The 15,237-nt window shown below is 37.6% G+C and overlaps 2 protein-coding genes across 2 annotated transcripts; one reads left to right on the forward strand and one right to left on the reverse strand.

The window, feature by feature from the left end:
* Positions 1–3,667: 3,667 nt before the first annotated feature.
* On the forward strand, positions 3,668–4,282 carry LOC107795639 (F-box/kelch-repeat protein At3g23880-like). The gene has a single exon (XM_016618303.2). The coding sequence runs from the start codon at positions 3,668–3,670 to the stop codon at positions 4,280–4,282; it is 615 nt and encodes a 204-aa protein (XP_016473789.1).
* An 8,596-nt stretch (positions 4,283–12,878) lies between these two features.
* On the reverse strand, positions 12,879–14,326 carry LOC142168864 (putative F-box/FBD/LRR-repeat protein At5g44960). The gene is made up of 2 exons (XM_075230031.1): positions 13,764–14,326; positions 12,879–13,581 (listed from the first exon to the last, which is right to left on the reverse strand). The coding sequence occupies exons 1-2, from the start codon at positions 14,324–14,326 to the stop codon at positions 12,879–12,881; spliced, it is 1,266 nt and encodes a 421-aa protein (XP_075086132.1).
* Positions 14,327–15,237: the final 911 nt, after the last annotated feature.

The raw sequence follows: 15,237 nt of genomic DNA on the forward strand, positions 1-15,237 counted from the left end.
GTCTTTGAAATGATCACATGCAGCCATGCACTTGATTGCATATCTTCAATAGTGATTCCCAACCTGATCGCACCTATGGCTCTTTGCTCCCCTGGTTGAATCCTTGGATCATTACATGACTTTCTGAGAGTTCGTTCATAGGAATATCAAGTTCTTTCACAGTGCGAATTGGCAAAATGTTCACTGAGGATTCTCCATCAACCAAAATTCAATTTACCCTTTCATCACACATATAGCCAACCAGGTACAATGGACGGTTATGAAGAGTGTCACCTAGCAGAAGATCGTCATTTGTGAATGTGACTTTTTCCTCACAAGCATTAACTTCTTGAGGAGTGGACTCGATGAGCTTTTCCGAAGATAGTACCAACGGTAGGTCATCACTCTTTTCTTCCCCTTCGTCAGCATGGAAACATGAGGCATCAATACCCCCATGGGAAATTTTTGTGCGGAACCAACTTGGTAAAAACTCCTCCAAGGTCACTGGATGTTGTGGCTTTTGAGGGTGGTGCACCTCCACTTTTGCTTTCTTTAAGTGCTTAACTGGATTCCATCTCCTTGGTTTTTTTACCGTCATTTTTCTTGTTGGTTGTTCTACTGATTCTTTTCGTGGGCTCCTTCTGTGGTGCCTACGATGAGTCACCAACGTCCAACCTTCATCATCATCAGGTTGATTGACTTCATCTTTGTCGTTCTCCAACAATTCTTCATCTTTACTTTCTTTAAAACCACATAATGCATTCGGACTGAATGAGCCAAAGGTGATAGAGACTTGATTTACGCTTGCTTTCTCATCTTCAAGTACGATCTTCTTTTCGCGAGCCAAGTCCATAACTTTGTCCTTGAAGACAAAGTACTTCTCTAGAGGGTGGCTCACAAGTCGATGGTATTTGCAGTAATTTGGGTCATTTGTTTTCCCAGCTTCACTTGGTCGCTTCATCTCCGGAAGCTCAATGAGATTTAACTCGAGGAGTTCTTCAAAAATAGCTGGCACATCAGAATCCAGAAATGGGTACTCTTTCTCTTGCATTTCTTTTAGAGTCAACTTTCCACTTGGCTTATCTTGAAAAGAAGTGGATTTCATACTCTGCTTCTTGCTCACCTTCGTCGTGAACTTTACAGGTGATGTATTGACATTCATAGCTTCTTTGCTTTCAGGCTTGGTTACGAACTTGCCCCACTTCCTGACTTCTTGCTTGTCATTCCCCTTGAGAGATTCATAGATGGGCAGCCTTTCATTTCCAGTGGAGGCCATGCTCAATTCCATGTCATGGGCACGAGTTGCAAGTTCTTCAAATGTGCTAGGCTTGATATCTTGCAAAATGTAGCGCAATCCCCAATGCATTCCTTGGATGCACATCTCTATGTGAAAAGCTTCACTAAGCCTGTCTTTGCAGTTTAGGCTTGCATTCCTCCAACGATTGATAAAGTCAATAAGTGGTTCACCCTTTCGTTGACGAGTATTTATAAGTTCTATCATACTCACAGTATGTCTCGTGCTATAAAAGCGATTGAGGAATTCTTGCTCTAGTTGATCCCAGCTATCAACAGATCCAGCCTCGAGGTCCGTGTACCAATCAAAAGCATTTCCTTTTAATGAGTGGACAAACTGCTTGACGAGGTAATCTCCATAAGTCCTAGCATGTTGCATGTCTCAACAAAGTGTGCCACATGTTGCTTTGGATTGCCTTTGCCATCGAACTGTTGAAATTTTGGAGGTTGATAGCTAGCAGGCATCTTCAACATATCGATCCTTGCAGTGTACGACTTTGCGTATGTAAGGGAGGACTTGGCAGCAACTTCCTATTTAATCTTAATAGTTACTTCAATGAACTCCTTCAGTTGATCGATGAGAATCATCTCTTCAGATGAGATAGAGATAGCCTTAGCGGATGCTACTAGTATCGGGGGAGAATCAATCTCTGGAACTTCCGGGAGCTTGCCAGGTGCATGGGTGGATTCTTCTTCCATCAAGATTCCCACTCTGTTTGTTAGTTTGTCAATTCTAGCATCTTGATTTTGCATGCACTTGGTCAAGCCTGCGATTGCTTCCGTCAAGTTCGCCAACTGGTCTTCCACAGATGAAGTATTTGTCACCGTAACTTGCATGATTGTTGTAGATGATGGGGAGTAGCATGAATTGTCACACAGATTGATTCTCGAATGGCTCACGCTACGCGGTGTAAGTGGGGAGGATCCATCACTTGAAGCATCATCATCTTCCTTCACAGCCGAGTTCTTGGATCCGGAGAGGTCAAGCAGAGCAAGAGTTTTCTTGATCTTTTCAGCAATATCGCTTCCTCCTTCGGGTACGTTTGTAGAAGATCTTGCTCCTTTTGAGGATAAAGATCCGAAAATAGGGGTTGATGCAGACGATACTTGGGGTGCTTGTTATCCTAACGAGCTTTCTTTTCTTCTCGTAACTGGTCCAAAGCTTCCAAAGGTAACATCGAGGATGGTTTCTACATCAACATAGAACCTGGAATTAGCAGCCTTGGTGGAAGTTGAACTGGAGTTGATTTTCTTTGAAGCCATTTCAATTATATTGAACTTTGGTGATTTGAAAAGTTGAGATGAGATGTAGAGATTGTCCCACTGGGCATGCCAGAATTTGTAGACAATAAATTTGCGTCAGAAAAATAATCGAGACCGAAAAATATCGCAACAATTGTAGTATTTGATTTCAAGTAATTTGAGTGTACAATCTCTATGAATCCTCTGATTCTTTTTTCCAATAGTAAATAAATTCAAGGGCCTTTGAGCTTGATCTTGAATCTATATTTATTTCCACGAACGATGATCTTGAATTCAACTAGCAAGAACTTTGATTTGAACTCGTACTCCTTGAATCTTGACTTGTTCTTCGTTCTTGAGATTGAACTTGATTTCTTGAGCTTGAAGTTCTTCGTTCTTGAGCTTGAACTTGATTCCTTGAAGCTTGAAACTTGTAGAGAAATTTGCGGCGTTTGATCCACGAGCTCTTTCTTGCTTTTTGTTATAACTTCTGGCGTCTTTTCTGGGTTATGAAGACCCCTATTTATAGTTGTGGAAGGGAGAAGTTGTGATAAGAACAAACTCCTTCTGACCAATCAAATTGAAGTGTGATATGGCCGCATTTGATTGGCCAGAACATGTCACTTGTACACGTGGTGCGATTTCATTAGCCTTTTAACGTGACTTGGCATGCCTTGTCATTTTGACACGTGGCATGATCCTATTGGCTCTTCCATTTGACTTGGCGTACCACGTCATTTCACGTGTGACACCAAATTGGGCCTCTAGGAAGATGATATCTTGGGCCTAATGAAATAGGCTCATCACTCTAGCCTAATTAAATGGGCTAGCCCAATGGATTAAGACTTACTCATTTAGTCCGTATGTATTGAACTTATATAATTAATTCAATTATATATTAGCCCATAATATATATTTGGACCAATATATCTTGAATTTAAAATATAGTCCAAATTATTTTATTGAATCTAAATTCAATAAAATTTGTATACCTATTCTTGGCTTTCTCTAATATCAAGTCCTCAGTTCGTCAAAACCCATCTAACACTTTCAGCCAATAATCAACATTTTATTTACCATAGGCTTATTTTTAGAAACTTCGAGATTGACAATAGCTTGACTTTATACACTAACACTCTTTACCCAACTATGTATGAAGTACCTCATCCCTACTGAGCTTGATTTTGCTTGTGAAGATACATTTGGTGACAGATATAGAATTTTGGGTTCGTGTGATGGGTTGTTCTGTATTTGCCGTGATTTTGAGGATCTGTTTCTATGGAATCCATCTACAAGAAAGTTAAAAGAATTGCCATCTTCAGGAATTAATGTGTTGCGCGATAGTGAGGGTATTGATATTTCTTATGGATTTGGTTATACTGAGTGTCAAAGTGATTACAGAGTAGTAGAAATTGTGCGAAATGAAAACAGTAATCGTTACAATGTTAGTGTTTATAGTTTAAGAACTAATTCTTGGAAAAGGATTCAAGAGTACCTGAGTATTATCTTCTGGGATCATTCTGGTAAATTTGTAAATGGAAAACTTCACTGGAGCGCCGAAGATCGTGTTAGTGATGGGAATTCCACATGGTTTATTTCTTTATTCAACACTGCAGATGAGACATTTGGAAATGTAGCGTTGCCCAACCCAAATGGTAGTTTTTTTGACTGCGAAATAGGGTCTTCAGGTAATCTATGTTTATTTTGTTACGAAGAATTGAAGACGGATGTGTGGGTAATGAAGGAGTACGATGTTGCAGAGTCATAGACCAAGGTGGTTTCGATCCCCACAAAAAATTATGACGCTTGGTCAATTTTCATCTCCCAAAATAATGAAATTTTAGTGCATGAATCTAGAAGCATAGTGTGGTATAATTCAAGAGATAACACTTTCATGCGTCCTGAGGTTCGGATACGTTGTGATTCTGCAAACAACCTTGGTTTGTACAGTGAAAGTCTTGTTTCTCCAAATTTTCTAGAGGAACCTACGGATCAATGAGTGAAAGGGTGGAAATTCGTGCTATAGTTTTCTAGGTCTAGTGCATAATGAAGTACTAACAAAAATTTCTCTGTGAATGATTCTTGAGATTTAGCAAAGAGTGGAACAAAATTGTGGCATGACGTAGTTAGTGTAAAATTTGGTTGGAGGCAGATAGCCAGACTTCACTTTATATACTGGCTGTATAGTAGCATCTTTTTCTTGATTTTTCAATCTCAGTTTGTCAATGGTACTTTCTTTGGTCGAAGATCTTTTAAAGGTAGCTTATTTTTCTTTATTTTTTCCTTTTTGTGGCTTCTGCATTATAAAATTTGGGAATGCTGCTTATGTTTGATTTTTATGGTGGAAAAAAGCGAAAGGCTTGGCGCGTTAAGAATTTACTATGAATAGATATCTCTTTTTTGTACAAGTGCACTTATAGTCCTGGGTTTAAGGATGAGTTAAGTATTGCTTACTGTTGTAAATCTTGCATTTGCCTTCTTTTACTGCTTTATGCGAGGATGGGGCATCCTTGGTCGAGTTGGTCCCAAATTATCTCTCCCCCCTCTTAAAAAAGCGATCTTTTGTTTGGTACTAGAACCCCTTTTCTGCACTTTTTACCTAAGAATTTGCAATAGGAAAGATTACTTTGCATTGAATAGTTTTACTGCATTAAAACAATCTTTTAAAACAACATTACAACAATTTAAAAATTACAAATCTGCGTTGTTGGTAAAGCTTGTGGTCTTCTTTGTTTCAACAACCTCTTTTGGTCTTCTCATTTAGTTTATACAGGAATTATATTGCTCTATAGGGGTATTCAATTTAATTCCTAGTTAATAGCATGGATAGTTATCATTTGAAAAGGAATACTGTGCTTAAAGCGAATAGTTTATTCAGACAGTTTAAAGTTGAAAAGAAGAGTAAGACATCAATGGCCATTTTCTAATAGTATTTGATGTTAATTTGAGAACATGACTTGAAGATTTGTATGATAGATGGGATAAGCACTATATATCTTGTTTTTGGGCGATTTTAATAATTGACTTTAAGACTGAAGTTTCAAAGCCAACTTGGTATAGTGTCTGGATTTTGGAAAGATTTTGTTGGTTTCAAAACCAAGCTAGAATTGTATTGAAATGGTGTGAAACAGTTCTGCTTTAGTTTTTTGAATTCTAAACAAGTTGAAATACCTGTTCAACTATCGTAAATGGGATGAACGAAAGATGAGTTTCAGAACTCATGGCAATGAGCCAATTTTTAAAAGGAAATCTGGAAAAGCTGTTTCCCAGATAAAGAGTTACGACCCCAATTTCACTCCGTAGGATGTCGTGATGGCACCTACTCTTACTAGGTAAGCCTAACACTTACTGAACTAATGGCAAGATTCAACCAACAACTTTTAAATATGAAACAGAAATTTCTATACGAAGCCAACAATCCCAAAATCGGTAGTATAAGTCATAAGTTCTATTGAGTTCACTAGAAAATCTCTAAGTACAATTATTCCGGAATGAAAATTAAACTGTACAAAAATAACTTCTGAATGTGCCTCTGAGGCTTGCGAACGCGACGACAAGTATACCTTGAAGTCTCCACAGCAATATCTGATCCGCTGTCTAACAATCAACAGACTCCGAAGTACTTGGATCTGCACAAAAATGTGCAGAAGTGTAGTATGAGTACACCACAGTCGATACCCAGTAAGTATCAAGGCTAACTCCAGTGGAGTAGTGACGAGGTACAAGTCAAGATACTCACTAGACAAAATAACATGTGTAATATAGAAGTATAAAACTAATAATGGAAAGCGAAAATCAGTAAATGGCAACGAGAACCAACAAGTGATATAAACAGTAAAGCAATAAGAACACCGTGAAATATCATTAAAACCAAATAGGGAACACGAATGGCAATCGATTAGTCAAGTCGAACTAACACAAGTTTCACAACAAAATCATTCCGTGATGCTTCATCTCATAGTCACAAGTCACGAGTCTCAACCCACCATTATATACTCACGGCACCTCGTGCTCACATCTCGTATCACAACCGCACGGACAACTCACGTGCCAAAATTTCAATCCGCCAGGCATGGTCACAAGCTCACATTCACAATCCGCCCGGCCTGGTCACAGGCTCACAATCACAATCCGCTCAGCATGATCACAGGCTCACAATCACAATCCGCCCGGCATCTCAGGCTCACATTCACAATCCGCCCCGGCATTGTCACAGGTTCACAATCACAATCCGCCCGGCACGGTCACAGGCTCAATATCAACATGGAAATAGATAATACAAGAACACATGAGCATAATCAATAAATGTCAAGTTTCATACTCATGAGCTAGTATAAGTGGTATGCTACGGTGTATGCTTGTGCGAGTGTACTACTAGAGCCCAAGTCAACAAGTAATATCAAAGACATCGAATAACCCATCGAAACAACTAGGCAAGTCACGTAAGGTGTATGACAAACACAAGAAAAAGCACACCATCACACGAAAATCACGAACACAACGTCTCCAAACCATCACACATCATCCCTTACATTGCCACTCTTATCTCTCCGATAGTCACCGGTAGCTCTCCGCCCTGACATTATCATTAGTTATGTTGCACGGACTTTCTAAAACAGCTTCCGCATCCGTATCGTATCCTTCAAAAATGCACTACTTTTGGAGGATCCGGCACGCACCCATCGACATTTTCGGAGAGTCCGAGCAACATAGATCATTAGCCACCCTTATCTCACTTATAGCCACCCGTATCACTCCGTATAATAGCCACCCTTATCGCTCCGCCCGGATAATAACACAATAGCCAACCGTATCACTCCGTACATTCAACAACAGTGAGATGCCACCTTATGCTCCGCATAACAACAATGGTGAAATGCCACCCTTATACTCCGCATAACAACAACGGTGAAATGCCACCCTTATACTCCGCATAACAACAACCAAATCACATAACAATTCACATGTGCTATCATCACAACAACACAACATAACAACTTGTATCACAAGTGCCCGTAGGCCACAACCTTTCCAAAGATTCAACAATATCAATATTTTCACAACAAATAGCCCATGGCTCAATACAACATATATAGAATCTCAGTAACAACAAAATGAACGGAAAAGTAACTCAACAAGGAACAATAACCCATTTAAACACAACTTCAATTAGAATAGATTAATTACTCCAAATAAAGCATATAAGAGCAAACTCGATAAGTAAAGAATGTGACATATAACGACAACTTCAAATAAAGCATTTGATAGTAGACATGACAAATAAAAAATATAACATGTGCTAATAATTCCAAATAGGTCCATAAAAGATGCCTAAGAGTCTAGACCAGTCAATTTCCATATATAAGCCCGAGTACGTACTCGTCACCTCGCGTACACGGCTTTCACATGACACAAATAACACAAACGACTCAAATCCTAAGGGGTAGTTCCCCCTCCACCCCCCACAAATTTAGGCACGATACCTACCTCGAAGAAGCTAGACCGATACTCTAAAATGACCTTCTCGTGTGAAACAACCTCCAAACGGCTCAAATCTAACCAAAATAACTTCATATCATGAATAAAAATCATAGGAAACAAATTCGGATAATAGAGATTCGATCTCTAATTAATACTAAAAAGTCAATCCAAAGGTCAACCCCAGGATCGCACCTCGGAAGTCGACAAAATTTACAAAATCCGATTACCCATTCCGATACGAGTCCAACTATGCCAAAATTATCCAATTCCAACATCAAATCGGCTTTCAAATCTTCATTTTCCATTTTTGAATTTTTTTACAAAACTTCCCATTTTGTCTCATTCAATTCACTAATTGAATGATAAAAATAATTATAGAGTCATGAAATATAATTAATTTCGGGTAAAGAACACTTACCCCAATCCAAATCGTGAAGAACCCCTCCAAAATTGCCCAAAATCGAGGTCTACAACTCAAGATATGATAAAAATAACAAAGCCCTCGAAATAAAGTACTTTTTATATTCTGCCCAAATATTACATATCGCGATCGCGGAACATTCCTCGCGATCGCGAAGAACAAAATGAAGGCTGTCAAAAATAACCTTACGCAAACCGCTAACACAGTCGCGAACACGACTCACAGTGACCTCTGCTTACGCGATCGCGAACAAAATGATGCGAACGCGAAGAACAATAAACCTAGCCTCTCCAGCATGGCCGCCCACTACGCGATCGCGTGACACCTACCGCGAATGCGATGAAGCAACATTCACAAGCACGCCATCGCTGACCATTCACTAAAAACACGAAGAAAGAAGAATGGTCAGTCACAAAACAGCCTACGCGGTCGTGAATCGCACTTTGCGATCGCGAATAAGGATATGAGACACCGGAAATCAACAATCCAAAACATGGAGAAATGGCCCGTAGCCCATCCGAAACACACCCGGGCCCCCTAGGACCCCGTCGAAACATACCAACAAGTTCCATAACATAACGCGGATCCGCTCGAGGCCTCAAATCACATCAAACAATATCAAAACTATAAATCGCGCCTCAAATTGAACTTAATTAACTTATGAACTTTCAACTTCTACGACTCGCGCCGAATCATATCAAATCAACCCGGAATGACGTCAAATTTTGCATGAAACTTTCAGATGACACGATGGAGCTATACCAACTCCCGGAATCAAAATTCAAACCCGATATCAATAAATTCAACTCCCGGTCAAATCTCTTAACCTTCCACGCCTTCAATTTTTTAATTTTCGCCAAAATACATCAAATCAACCTACGGGCCTCCAAATCCAAATCCGGACATACGCCTAAGTCCAGAATCACCATATGGAACTATTAGAATCATCAAACCATCATTCCGGAGTCGTCTACACAAAAGTCAAAATTCGGTCAACTCTTTTCACTTAAGTTTCTAAACCCAGAATCATCCTTCCAAATCAATCCCGAATCATCCGAAATCCGAACTCGACCACACACGTAAGTCATAATACAAAATACGAAGTTGCTCGAGACCTTAAGTCACCGAATAGAACGCTAATTTTCAAAGTCTTTACAAAAGATGTCCTAAGCAGGAAAGATTTGTAAAATGCTATTGAACTTTTCCTCACTTCAGTTATTTTACTATATATGTTGTTGCTGCTTGTTGCTACTGGTCCTTTTCATTTTGTCCTTGAGCCGAGGGTCTTCAGAAACAGTCTCTCTATCTTCACAAGGTAGATATAACGTCTGCGTACACACTATCCTCCCCACACCCCACTTGTCAGATTATACTGGGTATGTTATTATTAGTGAACTTTTCCTCACTGTAGGCTTCTTTTTACAAGCTTTCTTAAGGATAGACTTCACTTTTAACGCTTGCTCTCTTTATGCAATTAATTATGTATCAAGAATCTCCCCATACACCTAGTGAGCTTGATTTTCCTTGCAAAAAGCCATTTGCTGACTATAGAATTGTGGGGTCGTGTGATGGGTTGTTCTTATCTCTTGATTTTAAAGATATATCTTTATGGAATCCATCTATAAGAAAGTTGAAAATTCCCCTTTTCAGGAATCGATGCGCATTATAGTTCGTATTTGCTTATGGTTTTGGTTATTACAAAGTTGTAGAAGTGGTGGAAAACAAGTAACTGAGCAAACGTAGCTTTTTAGAATGATAATTAGGGAATCATTTCCAGCTATCATTGCCGTTGTGACCTATAGGTCACGGATGCAAGCCGTAAAATCAGCCACTGATACTTGCATCAGGTTAAGCTGTCCACATCACACCCCTTTGAGGTGCGGCCCTTCCCCGACCCTACGTGAATGCGAGATGATTCGTGCACCAAACTGCCCTTTAGCTATCATTGACGCGATGATTCGAACACAATGCGGTGCCCAACAATCTTATCATCAAGGGCAGCACAGTATTGGGATTTGGAATTCTTGTGTTGTCATTTTGCCAGTTCTTTCAAGCTAATGAAATCAGATGGGAGGAGTTTATATAGTAATGCTGCAAGGAATCAGCAATTTTCTATCAGTTCATAGTACTACATCATAGTCAATTTGGGACAAATTGAGTTTCATTACAAGATGCATCACAAGTACCCCTTCTCAGTTGACAGTGTGTGAGTACATTGGCTCTTGTTCCTCTTAGTGGCCTCAGTGATAATATCTGCTTTTGTTAAAGGTCATTTGACCAAATAGCTTCTCTTTTTTGGTCTTTTTTTTTGTTCTCTTTGGGGGTGGGGGGAGTGGTGTTCAGTTCTTTTTTCTTTCTGCTTGGCAATTCTTGGACAATTCCAATATAAGCAAAGTACATTGACTTTGTAATCACACGTTGATTTTTCCGATCGAATGTGTAGGCTTTTACTTCTTTTAATTGACTATTGCTTTCATGAGAAGTAGAATGACTCTGAATTCTTCATATACATTAGACGATCAATGAAACATGCAATCCTTTCGAAAGTAGAAAGTAGTAGTTTGAGTTTTCTTAGATGACAACTCGATAACAAAGCATCTACAAATGTTGGGCACTTCCTAGACGACCTTATAAAAGCTACATTCCAAACGTTCACTTGAGGAGTGACAATGGTGCAGTTGCAATTTGATCTCATTGCATTTGGAAAAACAAAGGGAAACTTTAGAACAAGAGGTCCAATTTGATTGAAATACTTGATGCTTATTACTATCTATTTACAATCGACTAACCCATACAGATTTTAAACTATTCTCCAAAACACTTAAGCAGAGACATTTTTTTCTTAAGTTTAGCCATAAGAATTAGAAGCTAAGGAAATGTTACCGATGGCTTTGGTTGTCAATCTTAAAAAATTTGTTAAAATAAGATATTTAAAAATAAATCAAAAAGTTTGATATTAGAAAAAACTAAATTAGTGAAATTGTAATATTTTACATTAATGATAAATAAGTTGACATAATTGTTATAAAATCATAATATGAAAAGTAAGCGCAATATCATAAATCATAAGAAATGTTAGTGTTACGAAGCAATATCAGCGAAGTTTTCCGAATTTATCCCTTTTACTTATATTGGGCACTTATAGGGATATCTTTATATATTGAAGACAATTTTTCGTTAGTTCTTGAAAAATATTGTTTATTTGTGTTTATATGCGTTTTTTTTGATTTGAAGACAATTTGATTCCTTTTTGAAAAATTTCCTCTTTTATTTATGTTAGGAATTTTGAACCGAAAACACTTTGATTTTTTTTAAAAAAGTAAGTATTTCCCTTTTAATTTATGTTAGATTTAGAAACTGAAGACAAATTAATATCGAAAACAATTTGATTCTTTTCTGAAAAAGTATTCTCCCTTTTACATTTGTGTTAGATATAGAAATTGAAGACAAATAGATTCCTTCTCAAAAATCAAAATTTAAAGTAAGTCGCTGGTTCTATTGGCGACCTACTGTATAGTATGCAATAAAATACAAAACCTTAAAGACAAGCCAAAAGCAAAATCCTTAAAATTTGGATGAGCATTTATCAGTTCATATATACAGAATTTGAAAATTAAGTAAAGATCTAAAGTCATTTTTAACAAGTAGCAAATCCAACTAAAGCCATCTAAACACAGAAAAAAGAGATCCAAAAGCTATAGCGATTCTGCAAACTCTGGAAACCAATGTAAAGCATATACTTGGCCTGCCATGAAAAATTATTACAAGCTTATATATACACTTCTACTTTGGTGTTCTCTTGGATCTTCCAAACAGTCATTTGTAATGGTATCATCTTATAATTGACTTAAGTTTTCATTGCACCTAAAATTTTAAATTTGTTGGTTGATGATGGCAGCTCAGTCCACCCAAATAAATACGGTAGATGTATAATATATGTATAATTAGTGTATAATTCATGTATATTGTCTACCGGGTATAAATAGTTTTAGCCGAGTGTCCAAATGTGTAACTTCGCCAAAATACTTTTGTACAAGAGTCGTTAAAATTTCGAGGTTGTTTTGTGGATTAAAGATCATCTCAAAGGGTCAGCCCATTTGAGGTTTATGTATCAAAATATCAAATAAAATTATACATGTATGTCACAGAAAAGTAACACAAAAATAGAGGTCAAGTCTATCTGTCAAAACTTGATGACAAACACAGATATGAGACCACAAAAGTAGCAACTCTTTTTACTTCTAATCCCAAATACAGGAAGAAATTAACATAAAAACATGCAACAAATTCACATTAACTGAAGGGAAAATATATCACCAAACAGTGTGTATCTGTGCCTAGATGTTTCCAACTTAGTCATAAATTTGAAGTTCTTAAGTATGTGGAATCTCTCCTTAAAAATACATATTACTAATAAACTTCAAAAGTGCATTAAATTTGTAATGGAGATAAACTGACTGCATCACCAATCTAATAAAAAACAAACTGTCACACTCTCCGTAAGGGTCCTTATTGCCCGATCCCCACTTCTGAGTTCCACACGCCGATTTTCCCCATCAAATGTGTAGGCTTTTACTTCTTTTAATTGACTATGCCAAGACTTGCTTTCATGAGAAGTAGAATGACTCGAATTCTTCATATACGTTAAACGATCAATAAAATATGAAATCATTTTGGCTGTTGACCGAAGTTTGAGTTTCTTAGGATGACAACTCCATAACAAAGCATCCAAAAATGTTGCGCACTCCCTAGAGGGCCTTAAAGAAGCTATATCCAACACGTCCACTTGAGGGGTAGAAACTCTATGGTGCAGTTTCAATTCTTTGGTGTTGATCTCATTGAATTCGGAAAAGTAAAGGAAAACTTTAGAACAAGAGGTCCAATTTGATAGAAAATTCCTCAACTTACAAAACCATGCAGCATCTAAATTGTTCCAACAATAAAAAACGATCTTTGTGTGCATCAATTGGCTTGACTTTTTTGCAGTTTCAAGTTTAGGAATTTGACCTTCCGTATACTCAAATGATAACAAATTTGGAGCATCAATCTCTTCTATGCCCTCGCAGTTCTTAATCTTAAAGTCCTTTAAAGATTGACTCCCAATGTTAAACCTTTCCGGCCCTTTAGAAGCATAATCTAATTTCAAACTCTCAAGGAACTGAGATCTAGAAATAAGGTGCTCGAGAACTTGAGATATCCTCGCATGTGATAGCTCTAGAGATTTCAGATTCGGACAATCAACAACATCCAACATAGTAGACTCTTTCGAAACACCAAAGACAAGTGTTCAAGAGTTGGTGCTCGGATTTTAACACGTTGGTTTCTTTTTATCCAAATGGAAACTGACTTGATCTTTTGAAGAGTCAGCAACTCAATCTTTTTCAACTCAGTACAATGCTCAATGATGAAATTAACAATCAAGGGACAACTAGTGAGTAGAGTTTGAAGCAGAGAAAGCTCTCTCAAAGAATTACAATTTACCACCCCACCAGGCAATGAAAGATGCATCAAATCACAACGCGTTAGAACCAATTTTGTTAAAGACTTTGCTGCCAAGATAGTGAAAATGGGCAAGGGGTATAATGGATCCGTGGAGCTAGTATCTCTATAAACTAGATCTTTTGCACCATTCTGAAGAGCGATGTCAATCCACTTATCAATAAGAGGGAAAACTTCACCGCAACGAGACTTTGATGAAAACATCCACAATTCAAACTTGTCTATAGGGATTTTTGTTTCCCCGTATCTCTCCATGACTTTGTCCACAATTTTCATATTGCCTTTGTGAAAATCAAAGGTGAATTCCAACTTGGGATGAGTTAACCAGGCTTGTAACCATGTTTTGGAGAGAATTCTCATATGCGTTGCTTCTTCATAGCTAAGGTAAGAGAGGATTTGTGAATAACGCATTCAGGCAATATGTCTGCTGTCGCTTTCCTTCTCATGGCCGCGGCCTCAAAATTTCAATGATCCAAAACCCTAAATGTACATTTGATCTTTGTAACAAGTCACACTCCTGTCCTATCAGGTGAAAAGTGTTGCAACCAAACACACTCACGCAAGTATACGTGGTCGTCAAGTAATAGAGTAGTGAGTAGAGTATCGTTCCCACGAACACTTATGATTAACTTTTGACTAATTCAAACTCAAATAACTTATTGATTCAAGCGATTTCGCACAAAATAGATAATTTTCTAATTTACTACCTAAAAACTATCAAGTAATGAAATACTAGAAATCAACCACAACACTTAAATAATTTCGAATAACAATCAATAGGAGATAATATTCTAGGGTCACGGGTTATCTAACAATCATGTTACATTCTTAGCTTAAAATAACTAATTGATTTATCTGGATTGTTGATTGACAGGGTTGATATTACTCATAAGAATCTGTCGAGTCCTTACTCGCCTATTTAAGCTAACTTAATACCTATATGTATATGGAATTAAGATTAACAAGAACGCATTTATAATTCCTGTATTGCAACCGAGCAAGGCAATTAGGTATGTGTCTATCCTAATTGCAAATCCGTTTTCCGATGCCCGGGTTTAAGAACTTGCTCTATTTAATACTATATACAATCTAGAATTTTCACTTTCGAGTTCAACTCTAGATTCGTAGATAGTATTTCACCGTTAGCTACTCAACAAAATAATTAAAAACAGAATTAAATAAACAATCCAATATGATAAAATCAACTTCGTCAAATTAAACTTCAAACGTCAACATTCATGTATACCCTTGACCCTAGAACAATAGGGTTCTTATCCACTCATGTTCATACAATCATAAAAAATAATGTTTTCAAACATAAA

The sequence above is a fragment of the Nicotiana tabacum genome, chromosome 14, assembly GCF_000715075.1.
Source record: "Nicotiana tabacum cultivar K326 chromosome 14, ASM71507v2, whole genome shotgun sequence".
Taxonomy (NCBI): domain Eukaryota; kingdom Viridiplantae; phylum Streptophyta; class Magnoliopsida; order Solanales; family Solanaceae; genus Nicotiana; species Nicotiana tabacum.

What these genes read in the sequence shown, in the direction of transcription:
- LOC107795639 (XM_016618303.2), top strand. Translation starts at nt 3,668, where the DNA reads ATGAAGTACCTCATCCCTACTGAGCTTGATTTTGCTTGTGAAGATACA.
- LOC142168864 (XM_075230031.1), bottom strand. Translation starts at nt 14,326, where the DNA reads ATGCGTTATTCACAAATCCTCTCTTACCTTAGCTATGAAGAAGCAACG. An exon ending in CTGACTCTTCAAAAGATCAA is followed by an intron (nt 13,582 to 13,763) that starts GTCAGTTTCCAT and finishes CCTTATTTCTAG; the next exon opens with ATCTCAGTTCCTTGAGAGTT.